This window comes from Aspergillus nomiae, assembly GCF_001204775.2.
Source record: "Aspergillus nomiae NRRL 13137 chromosome Unknown contig00042, whole genome shotgun sequence".
In the NCBI taxonomy this organism is placed as follows: Eukaryota; Fungi; Ascomycota; class Eurotiomycetes; order Eurotiales; family Aspergillaceae; genus Aspergillus; species Aspergillus nomiae.
The window spans coordinates 120,675-134,221 of record NW_015378097.1 but is presented as its reverse complement, the minus strand read 5'-3'; the positions used below and the strand labels follow the sequence as shown (position 1 = coordinate 134,221).

General features: G+C 49.8%; 5 protein-coding genes across 5 annotated transcripts; 2 read left to right on the top strand and 3 right to left on the bottom strand.

The window, feature by feature from the left end:
- Positions 1–234: 234 nt before the first annotated feature.
- ANOM_002626 (J-type chaperone JAC1) lies at positions 235–1,050 on the bottom strand (the record flags this gene model as incomplete). Its single annotated transcript, XM_015547883.1, has 1 exon — positions 235–1,050. One exon carries the CDS (start codon positions 1,048–1,050, stop codon positions 235–237), a length of 816 nt encoding a protein of 271 aa, XP_015409851.1.
- Positions 1,051–1,542: 492 nt separating this feature from the next.
- Positions 1,543–3,473, bottom strand: ANOM_002625 (putative pre-mRNA splicing factor; the record flags this gene model as incomplete). The annotated part of the gene is made up of 3 exons (XM_015547882.1): positions 1,543–3,059; positions 3,143–3,176; positions 3,312–3,473. Coding segments are annotated over 3 exons (1,602 nt in total), but the record flags the coding sequence as incomplete, so codon positions are not given.
- An 803-nt stretch (positions 3,474–4,276) lies between these two features.
- ppmA (type 2C protein phosphatase PTC7) lies at positions 4,277–5,569 on the top strand (the record flags this gene model as incomplete). Its single annotated transcript, XM_015547881.1, has 1 exon — positions 4,277–5,569. One exon carries the CDS (start codon positions 4,277–4,279, stop codon positions 5,567–5,569), a length of 1,293 nt encoding a protein of 430 aa, XP_015409850.1.
- A 1,455-nt stretch (positions 5,570–7,024) lies between these two features.
- On the top strand, positions 7,025–9,446 carry ANOM_002623 (PWWP domain protein; the record flags this gene model as incomplete). Its single annotated transcript, XM_015547880.1, has 5 exons — positions 7,025–7,466; positions 7,578–8,058; positions 8,120–8,489; positions 8,554–8,782; positions 8,842–9,446. Coding segments are annotated over 5 exons (1,845 nt in total), but the record flags the coding sequence as incomplete, so codon positions are not given.
- Positions 9,447–10,829: 1,383 nt separating this feature from the next.
- Positions 10,830–11,726, bottom strand: ANOM_002622 (uncharacterized protein; the record flags this gene model as incomplete). The annotated part of the gene is made up of 1 exon (XM_015547879.1): positions 10,830–11,726. One exon carries the CDS (start codon positions 11,724–11,726, stop codon positions 10,830–10,832), a length of 897 nt encoding a protein of 298 aa, XP_015409855.1.
- Between the last annotated feature and the right edge of the window lie 1,821 nt (positions 11,727–13,547).

Below are 13,547 nucleotides of genomic sequence, written 5' to 3'. Positions count from 1 at the left end.
TATCTCTGAATTACCATGATGGTCTAGGTTTCGATAAACTGAGCTTGAGAGGAGAGTTCTCATAATATCCGGCTGTGCTTTCAACAATTCAACATGGAAACACAGCACACTTCTATGGCATGAGGGTATTTACGTCGACAGCATTGTATCGTACACAGTAGTTTAGACATGACAGGCCATGGCCATATATGGATCCAATCCAAAAGGTTGGCAGCCCAAAAGACGAGAAGAGATCTAGTGCACCAGTCTGATCTCGGTGAGACCGGGCTCCCACTCCTTCAGACCCTGAGCAATATTATACCAGAAGCGCAGGCGCACGCATTCCTGTCTTGCGGACTCCAGATCGCCCGTATCGAAGGCGTTCGCTAGCTTCTCCACACAGTCTACTACACGGGCCTCATTTTGTTTCTTCAGCTCGGCGATCGTGGACTCGGCGCCGGGTTCGGCGCCCACTTCTTCGATCGTCTCCTGCACCTCCATTACTTCCATCAGTGTCTCCGGGTCGAGCGCATGGTGTGCGGCGCCGTCCTCGGCTGTGACGTCGATGTCATGCATCTCGCGGAGGAGGTACTGTGCGCGCGCGAGCGGATCAGACAGCGTGCGGTAGGCTTCGTTGATGCGGGCTGAGAGGGCCTCGGCCTGTTGTTTCGATGGGCCCGGCGGGTACTTGTCCGGGTGGATTGTACCCTGGAGCTGAAGAAACTCGCGTCGCAGGTCGCTGACAGATATGTGAAAGGGTGAGCTAGGCGGTGGACCTGCTGGGAGGGTCTTGGGGAAGATAGTGTAGTGGTTCGTGATGTCGGGGATGTTTTGGACCGTGCCGTTGTTATCAGTCGTGGTAGCATTGGAGGGAGATGTGGAAGCGAAGCGACGGGGTTGCTGAATATGATATTCACGTGGTACGCGAACGGTACTTTGCGGCCTGAACTGGCAAAGGAGGCATGCCCCTGGTGTTTGCTCGGGGAACGAAGGCCGGCTTCCTGATGTTGCTCGGGAGGTTGTAAAGGAGAGCCGCGGGAGCAGTCTCTGAGGGCGAAGGGATGCAGCCATCTTCTTCTGATTTGCCCGATTCAGGTTCCAAGTTGGTCTGAAAAGACAATATGTGTAGACTGTACGAGTAATGGTTGTAGATTACACGAGGAGAGAATACTCGGATTGAGTTGGAGAATTGATGCTTATCGGGCAAACCTAATATAGGGCCGGTTAGTCAGCATGGGGTTCTGGCCTCGGAGAAAACGGAGAGAGTTCCGGCAATTTACGTCATAGTCCGAGAGCTTACTTTTGATATTCATTGGATTTCTCAGTGTACGGCTGTTGGTGACTAAATGTAAGAAGTTCCATGAATTGCATTGGTTCGTGATTCTCGAGATTGCCCATGCTTGTATGACCGCGGAAAAATCCCAAAAGGCTGCGCCCGGACAAGTAATGCTCCCATATCTATGGAGCAATGGACTACCTAGATTCTGAAGTAGTGACCTGTACTGCAGGGTCATAGATTGGGCAAACTGACCCCGTTATTATATTGCTGCATATTCAGCTATCCTACCCATCGATGCCCCAAAGCTTCACTGTGCGGTCGTGGCCACAACTAGCGATCCACTGCGCATCATCGCTGATATCAGTACTCAGCACATTGCCTGAATGGCCACTCAGGCTCTTCACCAATGACCAGTCGTCCGCACTAAAAACGTTGACATTCTTATCAAATCCACTGCTCACAAAGAAAGTGCCCGACTTCCTGGGTTGTACAGGTGTCGACTGTGAGGATTGATCGCCGTCCACATCCATCCGGCCACTCTGCCCATCGGTAGACGGCAAGTAGGAGCTGGCAGATTCTGTTCCTTTATACCACCGAAGGTCGGACACGACACTCTTATGTGCACCGATGCCACCAGTATTCCGTACTTGACGCAAGTCCCAGCACTTTACCCAGCCGTCACCTGAGCCGGTCAGGACACGATACCCATCCACACCCCAGTCACAACCGTAAATTTCACGGATATGGCCTTCAAGAATCATCACAGTCCGACCCGTCCGAAGATCCCAAATACGTCCAATGCTGTCGAGTCCTCCACTAGCCAGAAGAGAACCATCATTGTTGAATGATACTGTGTAGACTTCACGAGAATGACCTTCCTGGAGCAACAGTTCCGCGGTCGTCTCAACATCCCATAACCGCCAAGTTGTGTCATAGGACGCGGACGCCACATATCTCCCGGATGGATGGAATTCCGTTCGACACACCCGACCACTGTGGCCTGACAGTGTAGCTATCGGTTGATCCTGATCAAGCGACCACAGACACACATTTCCCTCGCCACCTCCCGAAACGAGGTTGACGGTCGACTCGGAAACATTGGACGTCGACAGTGTAGCACCTGGGAACCATGACAGGCCACCCACCCGATCTGTATGTGCTTTGAATGACCGTTTTTCCTCCAGGTTTGGCACCGTAAGCAGCTTAATCCCACCGCCCCAGTTACCTGTAGCGATGGTCTGCCCATCCGGCGCAAAGCGACAGATGCTGACTGGACGATCACCCGCAATCTGCGAACCGTAAAGATCAAACCCATGTAGCTTCTCCTTAACCGCTTTACGGTGCTTAATGTGCGTCCGGAGTGGAATTGTCGATTCTTCTCTCTGTCGGGCCACGCGCTGCTTTGCGCGCGGAAGGGAGAATCGCGCGATCGCTTTCCGTGCTTCTAACAGATCTTGGGAACCCTCAGTGTAAAACTCCTCCTGCTGCTCTGCTTCCTCCTCCTCAGCCTCTTCAGACGCTTCTCCCATATCCACATCTCCCTCTGCTGCCGCCGCATCCTGTTGCTCGGCGCGGTCGGTTAAAAGCTCTCGTAGTCGGTCTCTCCGGTCCGCGGGGCCTTCGCCAAACAGAGTGATGGGTTCTCCGAGCTCTCGTAATCGCGCGCGTACTCGACTATCGTCGGTCGGGACCACCATCGCAGCAGCTCTTCGTTTGCGTTCAAATTGGGATAGAATAGCGGATGCTCTCTCCGACGGGATGCCCGCCGCAGCGGAGGGGATCTCATAATCGCGGTCAACAGCTAGATGAGACAGATCAGTTAGTGAAGTTCGAGTAAGATACATACGATACTTAACTTGATAGGGGAGTCGTTGTTGTACTTACGCAGATTGGCCAGATCAATACCCATTTCGGTGTCCTATGAGCCGAGCCATTGGATGTCAGTGATCTTAAGAGAAAAAGCCTTGTAAATGCATTGTGATCATCTGTTACCATCCCCAAGTCTATGGGATTCAGGATCGATTGATTCGAACAACAAAAGGGTAGCTCTTACCGCCGCCTCCTCCACATATGCCTGTCTGGATGGGTGCATCATCGTGGGCAATAGGACCACGGGCGTCGATCAGACTGCCCAACACCTTTTCAACAAGTCGGACGGAATGATTCGCGTGGGTTTGTACCACAAGGTACAGCAGCGGGTTGTTTGAAGGGAGTCGGAGGTTTGAGGGAACGGTGTGGGTTAGTGGAAGTTCGGACGGAGGAGTTCCCTTTTTCTCTTGAAATTTTGAAGGTGACGCGAAAGGAAGCGGCAAGATGAGAAAATGAACGGCGAGAGTGAACAGACACACCACCACAATGTCACAACACCGCAGCCTTCTTTTTTCTAACGTACTCGATTACATGTTGCTTCAAGCTACAGAAATTCTCTATACGGCACTATTGCCATGTCTGTCCTTGATGAACGCTCGATTTATGCTTATCGGCCCGAGTATCACCTTATGGTCTAGACAGACCCAATCGGTATTGTCAATCCTCTCGTTTTATTCTTTTTACTCCAACACGTGGGCAATTCAGAGGCTTCAGTCGGCTAACCACGGAGATATCCAGTCGCGAGGCACTCAAATCACAATCAAACGACCGTATCCCAACGTTGGCACTGGTCACTCCACTTAAAGAATGGAGGCGGTCGATTGATGACGACAGGCGGTCGGCAATCCATTATTTGTAATTTGAAAAATGGTGCCGAATCCCAGTGTTCAAACCCCCTCGGGAGATATCAAACACGACCGCGAATTTCGTCCTTCCGCTGTATATATACCGACCGTTGTCTCTAGATTCAATACTTGGCTCAGCGGGAGGGTCTGCTCACTCTCTTTCACGGCACGACAGGCCCTGTGCGAGGGGACATTCTGTTGCATGTTCCTAACAGACGGGTCAAAGCAAAATTCCCTATCGCTCTTTCGCGAGGGTTTGAATTGCGTTACTTAGTGCCCTTCGGCGACGATCTGGTCACTGCCGATGACCCCTCTGGTTTTTCTCCGTAGAGCCTGCAGTCCAACCTGCAGTAGGCTACAACCCGTCACGAGAGGTAGGCTCTTGGCCTCGTTCTCGACCAGCACGCCATGGTCCCGATCCTCTCCGATATCATCCTCCTTTCCTCCACCCCGACGATCCTTCCATTCGACACGGTCGCTTGACTCGAACCCCCCGCGCATCTCATACCGCATTGCCGCTTCATCCTCCGGCAAAGGCCGTCGTTTCCACCCCGCAAAGAACACGTCCGACTTTGATCCCCAGCGTCACCATGCCATTGGGGTGGCCACAGATGTGAAGAGTCCGGCCATCCGGCGCCAACGGAGGCCTGATAGTGGAGAGGATGCATTCTTCGTGAGCAGAGTCGGCCAACACGATAACGGAGCGGTCGCCTTTGCCGTCGCAGACGGGGTAGGAGGCTGGGCGGAGTCTCGAGTCGATCCTGCGGACTTCTCACACGCGCTGTGTGGATATATGGCGGAATCCGCCCTTGATTGGAACGCCCCGGCGGAACAATTGCGTGCAAAGAGCCTCCTCCAGGCCGGCTACGATCAAGTTGTTGCCGATGAATCGATTCGCGCTGGCGGTTGCACCGCCTCGGTGGGTATCGGCTTGGACGACGGACGGGTCGAACTGGCAAATTTAGGTGATTCAGGCTCAGTCCTTCTCCGTCTTGCTGCCGTACATCACTACTCGATCCCGCAAACCCACGGCTTCAATACGCCCTACCAGCTTAGCATCATTCCACCGCGGATGCGCAAGCAAGCATCTATTTTCGGTGGTGCCTTCCTCGAAGACTTTCCGCGCGACGCGGCCGTCACCAACCTCCACATGCAGCATGGCGACGTGCTCCTCCTTGCAACAGACGGCGTCTTCGACAACCTCAATAACCAGGACATCCTTAAGCTCATAACCAGTCGGATGGTACTCACAGGCGCCTGGACCGCCACACCCGACGTTGGAATCAAACCCTCTACCGATCTCGATCAACTTACTGGTCCTGAGGGCCTTGCCTCCCTCATCCCATCATCATCCACCCAAACTTCCCAACAGCAGCGCTCCACAAGCAAGAGCCACCTATACAGCCTTCCATCCCTCCTCGCCGCCACCATTGCCGGTGAAGCCAAATTGGCCAGCGTGGATATGCGCCGCGACGGACCCTTTGCCAAAGAAGCCCAACGATATTACCCCGGCGACTGGTACCGTGGCGGGAAAGTGGATGATATTGCTGTCTTGGCTGTGGTGGCTGTGGAAGAAGGTTACAATCCATCGCCGTGAATGGTGGTATATACCCCTCATCAGTGTTCATCCAATTTTAGTGAGAGACAAGCTGCCAGGCCGCGGTCAGACCAGGTCTGCCCCGAGGCAGCTACGCGCACTTTTGATGTCGATTGGAATTCAATCAACTTGGCGTTTTCATAAATACCGGTGGCTTTATACGGGTTTTGTGTTTTTTGTTTCATTTGCCCTCAGGGATGGGCGCATATCTCATTCATACATATTCATGTATACATTTATCTGTACTTTTGTTTCATATGCATTTGGGACTGGGACGGTCGGGTGTTTCAACTGGTATATTGACACTGATATAGAACATTAGAGTCGCACATCAGCGTACCATTAATAACTACTTAGAGATAAAAAAAGGACTAAAAGAATAAGAGGATTTATGCCTTGAGCAAATGAGTACGTTGTATCTGCCTAGAAGGATCTGTTTCCATATTAAGCTGTGGATTGTTGCTATCGACACGGATTTAACTGTACAATACGGCCTCTATACATTAGAGCTTTAGGAGTTGAGGCCTTGTACTGGTTTAATAAATTTCCCTTTCTCTTTCTGTTTTTATTTTATTTTATTTTATTTCTTCTTGCGTCCTCATGGAATAATAAATTACGGCGTACACTGGGGAAAGCAAGAGACTACAGTTTGGACTGGGTGGCACATGGATATAGTAGTAATAGCAGAGATGGAGTGGATGACGACTATCGGGAGACCTCACTTTACCTCCTCTTTCACTGCACCAGAACAATCTTCCAAACACTTATCATTTCCCACCCCTCCGCTTGTCGCCATCAAGTAATGTGGGGTTTTGAATTTCGCTATACAAGGTAGTAGTTGACATCCTTCAATTCAGGTGTTACTGTTGACCTTTGTTATTGTGGCACAAGGTCAGTCGGCCATTCGTTCGTTCATTCACTCATTGCCCATCCCCTCTAATCAGGTTAATATTTGATTGTATCCTATACTAAAAATACTTACCAGGTTCCTTTCGCGTGACAGACTATTGCTGTCTCATCAGACTAATTGCCTTGCTTCGGATGCCTTGGCTTTTCTGCATCAACCACCACTTTCACAAAGCATAGATCTGCGCAACGCGTCTATCTCATCCTACCACCGTGACAAAGATTGAGATTCTTTGACACTCAGGTGGCAGGTCTCTTTGCTGTCTCTTTTTCGACCACTACTGGCTGTGCAGCTTCCTCGCGTTTGGCACCAGCTGAATCACTGATTGCCATCCATTCTACGCGTTATTTATCTCTTCCACTGTTACTACTATTATCTTTATCACAGCTTTATCGCTAGTTGTGTGACCTTGAGTCTACAGGGCAAGCTCTTGCGAATAACTGCGAAAGCTTGTTGAACGACTGGGGTCGCGTCGCGTAGTGAGATCACGCAGTCTCACGTGGATAAACTTGCATCCTCAGCGGTAGTATATTTGGCTACCTGACTACCTGTGAGGCTCAGTGACAAACAGCTGTCGCGAGTTGTGGAAATTCCCATTTGTTGTGGTTGCTGGTGAGCGTTGCGTCATTTGCGGTCTGGCAGCGCTTTTTTTCCCGGCAAAAGGAAGTGCACGCGTTGTCAATCAACTTCCCGCCCTCCGTCGCGACCTTCTCCACCACTTCTTCCCTCACCCACATCCACCTCGACCTATCCACCACCTCTTCCATTGCAAACTTTTGATTCCCGCGAACCTCAGGTGGAGCTGTTTTTGATCTACTTTTTATTGAGCTTTGTCGCGCATCATGGCTGAGGATACCCCTACTGCCTCGGCACCTGCCCCCGACGCCGCTGAGTCGGTCGAGCGCGCCCCTGCTGAACCCAAGGAGTCCGCGCCAGAGGCAACCAAGGAGAAGGAGGAGACGGCCAATGGATCGGAAGAGAAGCCATCGGGTAAGTGGCGCCCAAATGTTCTCTTTTCCTTCTCCCTCCTTTGCTCTGATCTCCTAGACAAAGTGTGTTGCCGAGCTCGTGCGCTAACTCGTGTTACTTGATTGGTTTTAGGAGATGCAACTGCCACCGAAGAAAAGAAGGAGTCAGATGAAAAGTCCGCTGAGAAGCCTGGCGCGTCCGAGTCTACTGACGCGAAGAAACCTGAAGAGAGTGCTGCACCTGCAGAGTCAGAGGCTGCCCCTGCCCCGGAGGCTAACGGAACCCCTGCGTCGGCTAAGAAATCCGGAAGCACAAAGCGCAAATCAACTGGCGCCGTGCCCGAACATAAATCCAAATTGAACCGGAAAAAGTCGCAGGCTCGCATGACGAACCTGAACGCGAAGCCAGGCGAGTACTATCTAGCGCGCCTTCGCAGCTACCCACCCTGGCCATCTATCATCTGCGACGAGGAGATACTTCCTCAGACTCTTCTGGGTACACGCCCGGTGACCGCTCAGCGCTCCGATGGCAGCTATAGGGAAGATTATGCCGAAGGTGGCAAGCGTGCTCACGAGAGGACCTTCCCCGTGATGTTCCTCGAAACGAATGAATTGTAAGTAATATGCTCCTCGCTTCACCTTTCTCGGGGATGTGTCAGCTCATGACAATCACAGTGCCTGGATTCCTAACACGGATTTGACCCCGCTCGAACCCGCCGCCTGCAAGGAAGTGTCAGAGAAGGGCAAGTCGAAATTGCTTTTGGCCGCATATTCCGTGGCTGCTGATGGCCACGACCTTCAACACTTCAAGAGCTTGTTGGCCGATCACCAGCGCGCCATCGAACAGGAAGAAGAAGAGCGGGAGGCCCAGGCGGCCGCAAAGGCAGCTGCTAAGGCTGAAAAGGACGCTAAGAAGAACAAGCGGAAGAGCATGGAGATTGTCGATGACGAAGATATTGACATGGAAGATGCAGACGAGGAAGCCAAGAAGCCTAAGAGCTCCAAGAAGAGGAAGAAGGATGCTGAAGCCGACGCGGAGGAGAAGGTGAGGAAACAAGCCGGCCTGGAGAAAACTGCTCGAATACTAACTGTGCATGATCTTTCTTTAGCCTGCTAAGACTCCCAAGACCGGAACCAAGCTCAAGCTGACGACCCCGAAGACTCCTGCCAGTGAGAAGAAGGCTCCTGCTTCGAGCAAGGCCAAGCAGACTGCCAGCAGCAAGAAGTCCAGCAAGGCTGCTGCCAGTGATGAGGGTGAGGAGAGTACTCCCGCGGCGCCTAAGGAGCCAGAGAAGCAGGTCAATCCCGAGGAGGCTAAGGCCAAGAAGGAGAAAGAGAGTATGATTGCCCCGGAAGCCAACTGGTCGTTTGCAAAAGGGAAAACTAACGAGAGACAGTCCTTTTCGTTCGCCATAAGCTTCAGAAGGGCTTCATTTCCCGTGACCAACCTCCCCAGGAGGAAGAGATGACATCGATGTCAACCTACTTCACTAAGTTGGAAAATTATCAAGACCTGGAGGTTTCCATCATCCGTTCGACGAAGATCAACAAGGTTTTGAAGATGATTGTCAAGCTTAGCTCCATTCCTCGTGATGAGGAATTCCAGTTCCGTCGCCGTGCTGTGGATCTCTTGTCCAAGTGGAAAACTGTGCTCGATGCAGATACCACTCCAGGCCCTTCAGAGAGGAAGCCCAAGGCCAACGGTATCCACAAGGAAGATAGCGTGGATACCCCTGCTCGTGGAGAAACGGAAGGCGAAAAGGAGGATGAGCCCAAGCCAACCAAGTCCGAAACCAAGGACGAGGAAATGACCGATGCGGATGCTAAGGAGAAGACCGAGGCCCCTGATGCAGTAAAGGAGGAATCCGACAAGACGGCCCCCAAGACCGACGAACCAGCCGCTGAAAAGGCCACAGACACAAAGGGTTCTGAGGAGAAGACAACAGAGGAGAAACCTACCGGAGAGAAAGCAGAGGAAAAGACCGCAGAAGCTTCTGCATAAGCGTCGGTCCATTCTCGTGTTTTATCTCGGAATTTTTCCTGCTCTGGTGTTCTTGGTTCTGATGTTGTCTCACCTGCGCTACTTTTATCGTGGTCTTGGTCTTTAAGCCGCTCTGCTAGTGTTTCCATCTCCTTTCTCTGATACTCCGGTTCTTCGTTTTGGAATTGAGCATTGAGACTGGGAATTCCAAGAATATTCATAATAAGCTTGACGCCTTCCCGTTCCGCGCTCCTTTTCTATACCTCCTACTCTTCCTTTTGGACCCTCTCGCATACCTCACCACTGTACATCTAACCTCTTCAATGGATGCCCAATCCGGTGTCACCGACTGAAACCTGGAATCAGGACCTAGCGACGGAACCAGACCCATAGGATATTTTGACGGAAAAGCCCTGGACAGAGACAGATCCTGCATAAACAGGTCAGAGCTGAGTTTGACTGATTGGGATTTCGGATATCGAAAGCTACAACATGAGTTGCGATTTAGTCAGCCTGTCTCATTTTCTTAAAAATTATTCAGCGTGTGGATGGATGGTGTTCATCATTGACGTTTCTTTCAGTATTGTGTCTAATTGTGCTTTTATGTCTGTGCTTCATCACTTCGAGAATGTTACTTGTTCCGTTTGGTTGTATTGTGATTGTTTGATCCTCATTGATAACTATGTTGAGCCAATAAATACTGCTTTCGATTATTGGACAACTTTGGGGTACCGTACGGGCTGGTAGATGCTATTTCCGCAGCTTGATGAATCTTGTGGTATGTCTAGAACTGGGCCAAGTAGATATTCAATTGTGTAGCCTTGTGGCGGTGAGAGATGCATCAATTCCGGATGAGGATTTTCTCCCGTGGTTATTGACACGTCAGGCTTGAAATAAAGGAATTTCCTTGATGTTATTCATCTTTATAGGATCAGCACTTGTCCTTGTATATATAGCACTCCATAAAATATGTGTTTCTCCTAGGTTGAACAGTAGAATTGGCAAATTGAACGGGAGATGTAGAAGAGAAATCCCAAAATGCATGGAGAAAGGGATATAAGCTGTGAATAAAGTAGGTGGAGATTTCATGCTGGGCGTATGTTTTACTCTTGTGTAACGTAGTTTCCATATCTAATGGTAGCTACTTGATACACAGGACATAATTAAATGTTCAGTAGATTAGGGCGATACCGAAGCGTACTATCTAAGATACATGTTCGGATGGGTATAACATGAGGTAAATGGAAGGGATACGATCATAGAGATGAGGAGGTATATGCAGAAAACGTCAGAGGATATAAATATCATAAAAAAGCAAACCAAAAAGGGTAACTTTAGGCATGCGTGATCGAGGCTAGAAAAACAAGAGAAAAAGAACCTGGGCGTACCAGCGCCAGTCGAAGATCACCAACCCCTCCACTTGATCGCAGCTGTAAACCTCGCCCTCTTGAACCCACAAGGCTCTAAGATTTCCTTCAGATGAGGCTTCCACCAACCCTCGTGACCATCACGAACCACAGCCGCAAGTGCATACTCCATATACTCCGGAAAAAACCCACTACACTCCCAATCCACAATTCCAGTGATTTTGCCATCTTTCACCATGATGTTCCGCGCAGCTAGGTCTCCATGTGTCAGCACAAACTTCTGTTCTCCCGTTCCACGCATCCCAGGCAGAAGCCGTGCCCATATCTTCTTCGCAGTGGGTGATTTCACCCGCTCAAGACACCAACTATCGAACTCCTCTTCGGACTCAAAAGGCCCCATGTAGTGCAAGTGGATGCGGTCGTAGAAGTTTTTTGTCTTCTGTCGCTTTATACGACCAATGTACGGCTGTGTGCACTGCCGGAAGAGACGTACTTGCTCCTTGAGCTGTTGCTTTATGGACTTTTGTTCGGCCTTGGTCATGGTATGCCAGATGTTGTCGAGTGACTGCCCCTCGACGAGATCTGACACGGTTACCGTAATCTCGGGATCGACATCGTAGCAGCCTAGAACTTGTGGTGCTAAGATTCCAGGCTGCTGCGAGGCATAATGCATCATGTCGGCCTCGGATCGTACGAAACCTCTTTTTGGCTTGACTTTGACTGCGACTATCCGGCCACCTGATGCCCTTGACTCAAGGACCCGATTGCCGAAGTAATTGTACAGTTCTTTGCCTTGAATGGCATCTGTGTAGGAGAACTTGTATGGGGACTTGGATTTGGAGGGCATCATGATAGATACTTTACGTTGCAAAAGACCACGAATGGTAGCGAGTGCATACTTCGATGGAACTGTGGATGTACCAAATGGTTCCATTGATGGGGCGCGTCTATTTATCTGGGGTTGAGGGTACATTTGGCCAATCACATGTGCATAATGCTATTTATAGCTCGTCTGTGCGCCCAATACAACGTTGGTTTCTTTGTAGAGGTACAAATTGATGACTATCGTGTATGGAATGATCAGTAGTTATATTTAGGCCTTTAGTAAACTATCCGTGGTTCAAACATATCCATTCATCTCATTCGATACGATGCACTAGAATGCAACATCCCATATTGACTGACCATCATGTACTTCACCCCTTCTCTCCTTACCCAATTGAGTTGTTATGGCGGATGCTATATAACGTGTCATAGTCTTACACCCTGTAGCAGGCACAGTTCGTATCATAAAGTGACCCTACTATTCTCCCTGGCTTTTCTCGCTTCTTTTTGGGGCTTTCTATCAAATACTCTCAGTGAAACAAGGCTTGGAAGCTACATACCCAGACAATACCTACTGGGAATCTAATAATCCAGAATAACCACTAACATTCCTAATACACAAGTATGTCAGTGGGGAAAAGATCGGCATCCCCGCATGTCGTCTTATAGACTGAAGGTGTTTTTTAAGGAGTACCTGTGTGGTAACTCGAGCGAGGTCCATTCATCCAATGTGAGGATAGGCGAAACACCACCACCACTACCATAGAGAACTGGCCTCTATATATCGCCGCTGATGAAGAACAGACAAGAAATGCCTCGATCTGAGGAACAACTTGACTGTGGGCTCAGGGCCTGAACGTTCGATTCGCTAAGGCTCTGAGGACGCTGGGAGCAATTCGCTTGACCCTGGAGCTATCAACGGGTTCTGGACAATCCCGGAACTTGTCCCCATTACATTTACAGGAACCCCCAGTAAGAAAATTGATATTCTTTATGACTGATCTCTGCTTACTTTTTATATCTAGGATACGATTTGTTCCCCCCAGAATGTCTACAAAGAACCGGACTTTACTTTTGACTCTGACGAGAAGGAGGAGCTGGTGGCACTACGACGAGGATGTCGGCGGCATAACTTCTAAGAGAACCAGCCCCCTTCGAGGGCCTCGGGTAGAGCCTCTGGCAAAGCAACGTCTGGCTCTCGCGATATTGCACGACACGACCGCGTTTTCAGAAAGGCAGTGTAGTTGTCCAAGGGGGGATGATTGCATACATCCGAGTGGGGAGTTGAACTTTTTTCCTTCCTCAGTCCCACGAAAGCATCTCATCCAAGTATAAAATGAACTTGGAGGCCCCCGAGATCAGAGAACGTTTCTCCCAGGTTAACCAATTGACTGATGGCAATGAGCGGAGTTTATAGTATCACAGTTGGCAGGATCTATTTATCGGCTTTCTTTTAAACATTTGTATACCAATATGTTTCGATCTCTGTCACGCTTGACAGGTAGCCTGGCTTACCTTCGCCTACGAGATGACCGAGAGGCCTAGAGAGAGAAAGCGGCATTTGCAGTCTCAGTCTTAAAGAAACCACTCCTCTTTCACGTAACAGTACATCTCACAGTGCGTCTCGCGAAATTAACCATATATTATTTGGTACTAATCATTGTACTAAGATATTTAGTACTAATTCATTGGTTCGAAGCTTTTAGCTAAACTGAGGATCTTATTATAATATGAAGAGGTGGGGAAGGAGGAGGAGTATTAATACTAGTAGTATCTACGCTTGGGGATTGCGCTACCTAAAATCAGTGGTTATAATGCCTAATTTAGGGGCTATGGTATCTGAAGATAGCGGTGATAATCCTTAAGTCTATAAATGCAACGGTTTAAGAGCGATAAAGTACTGTACGATTAAATTATTAAATCGGTAAAG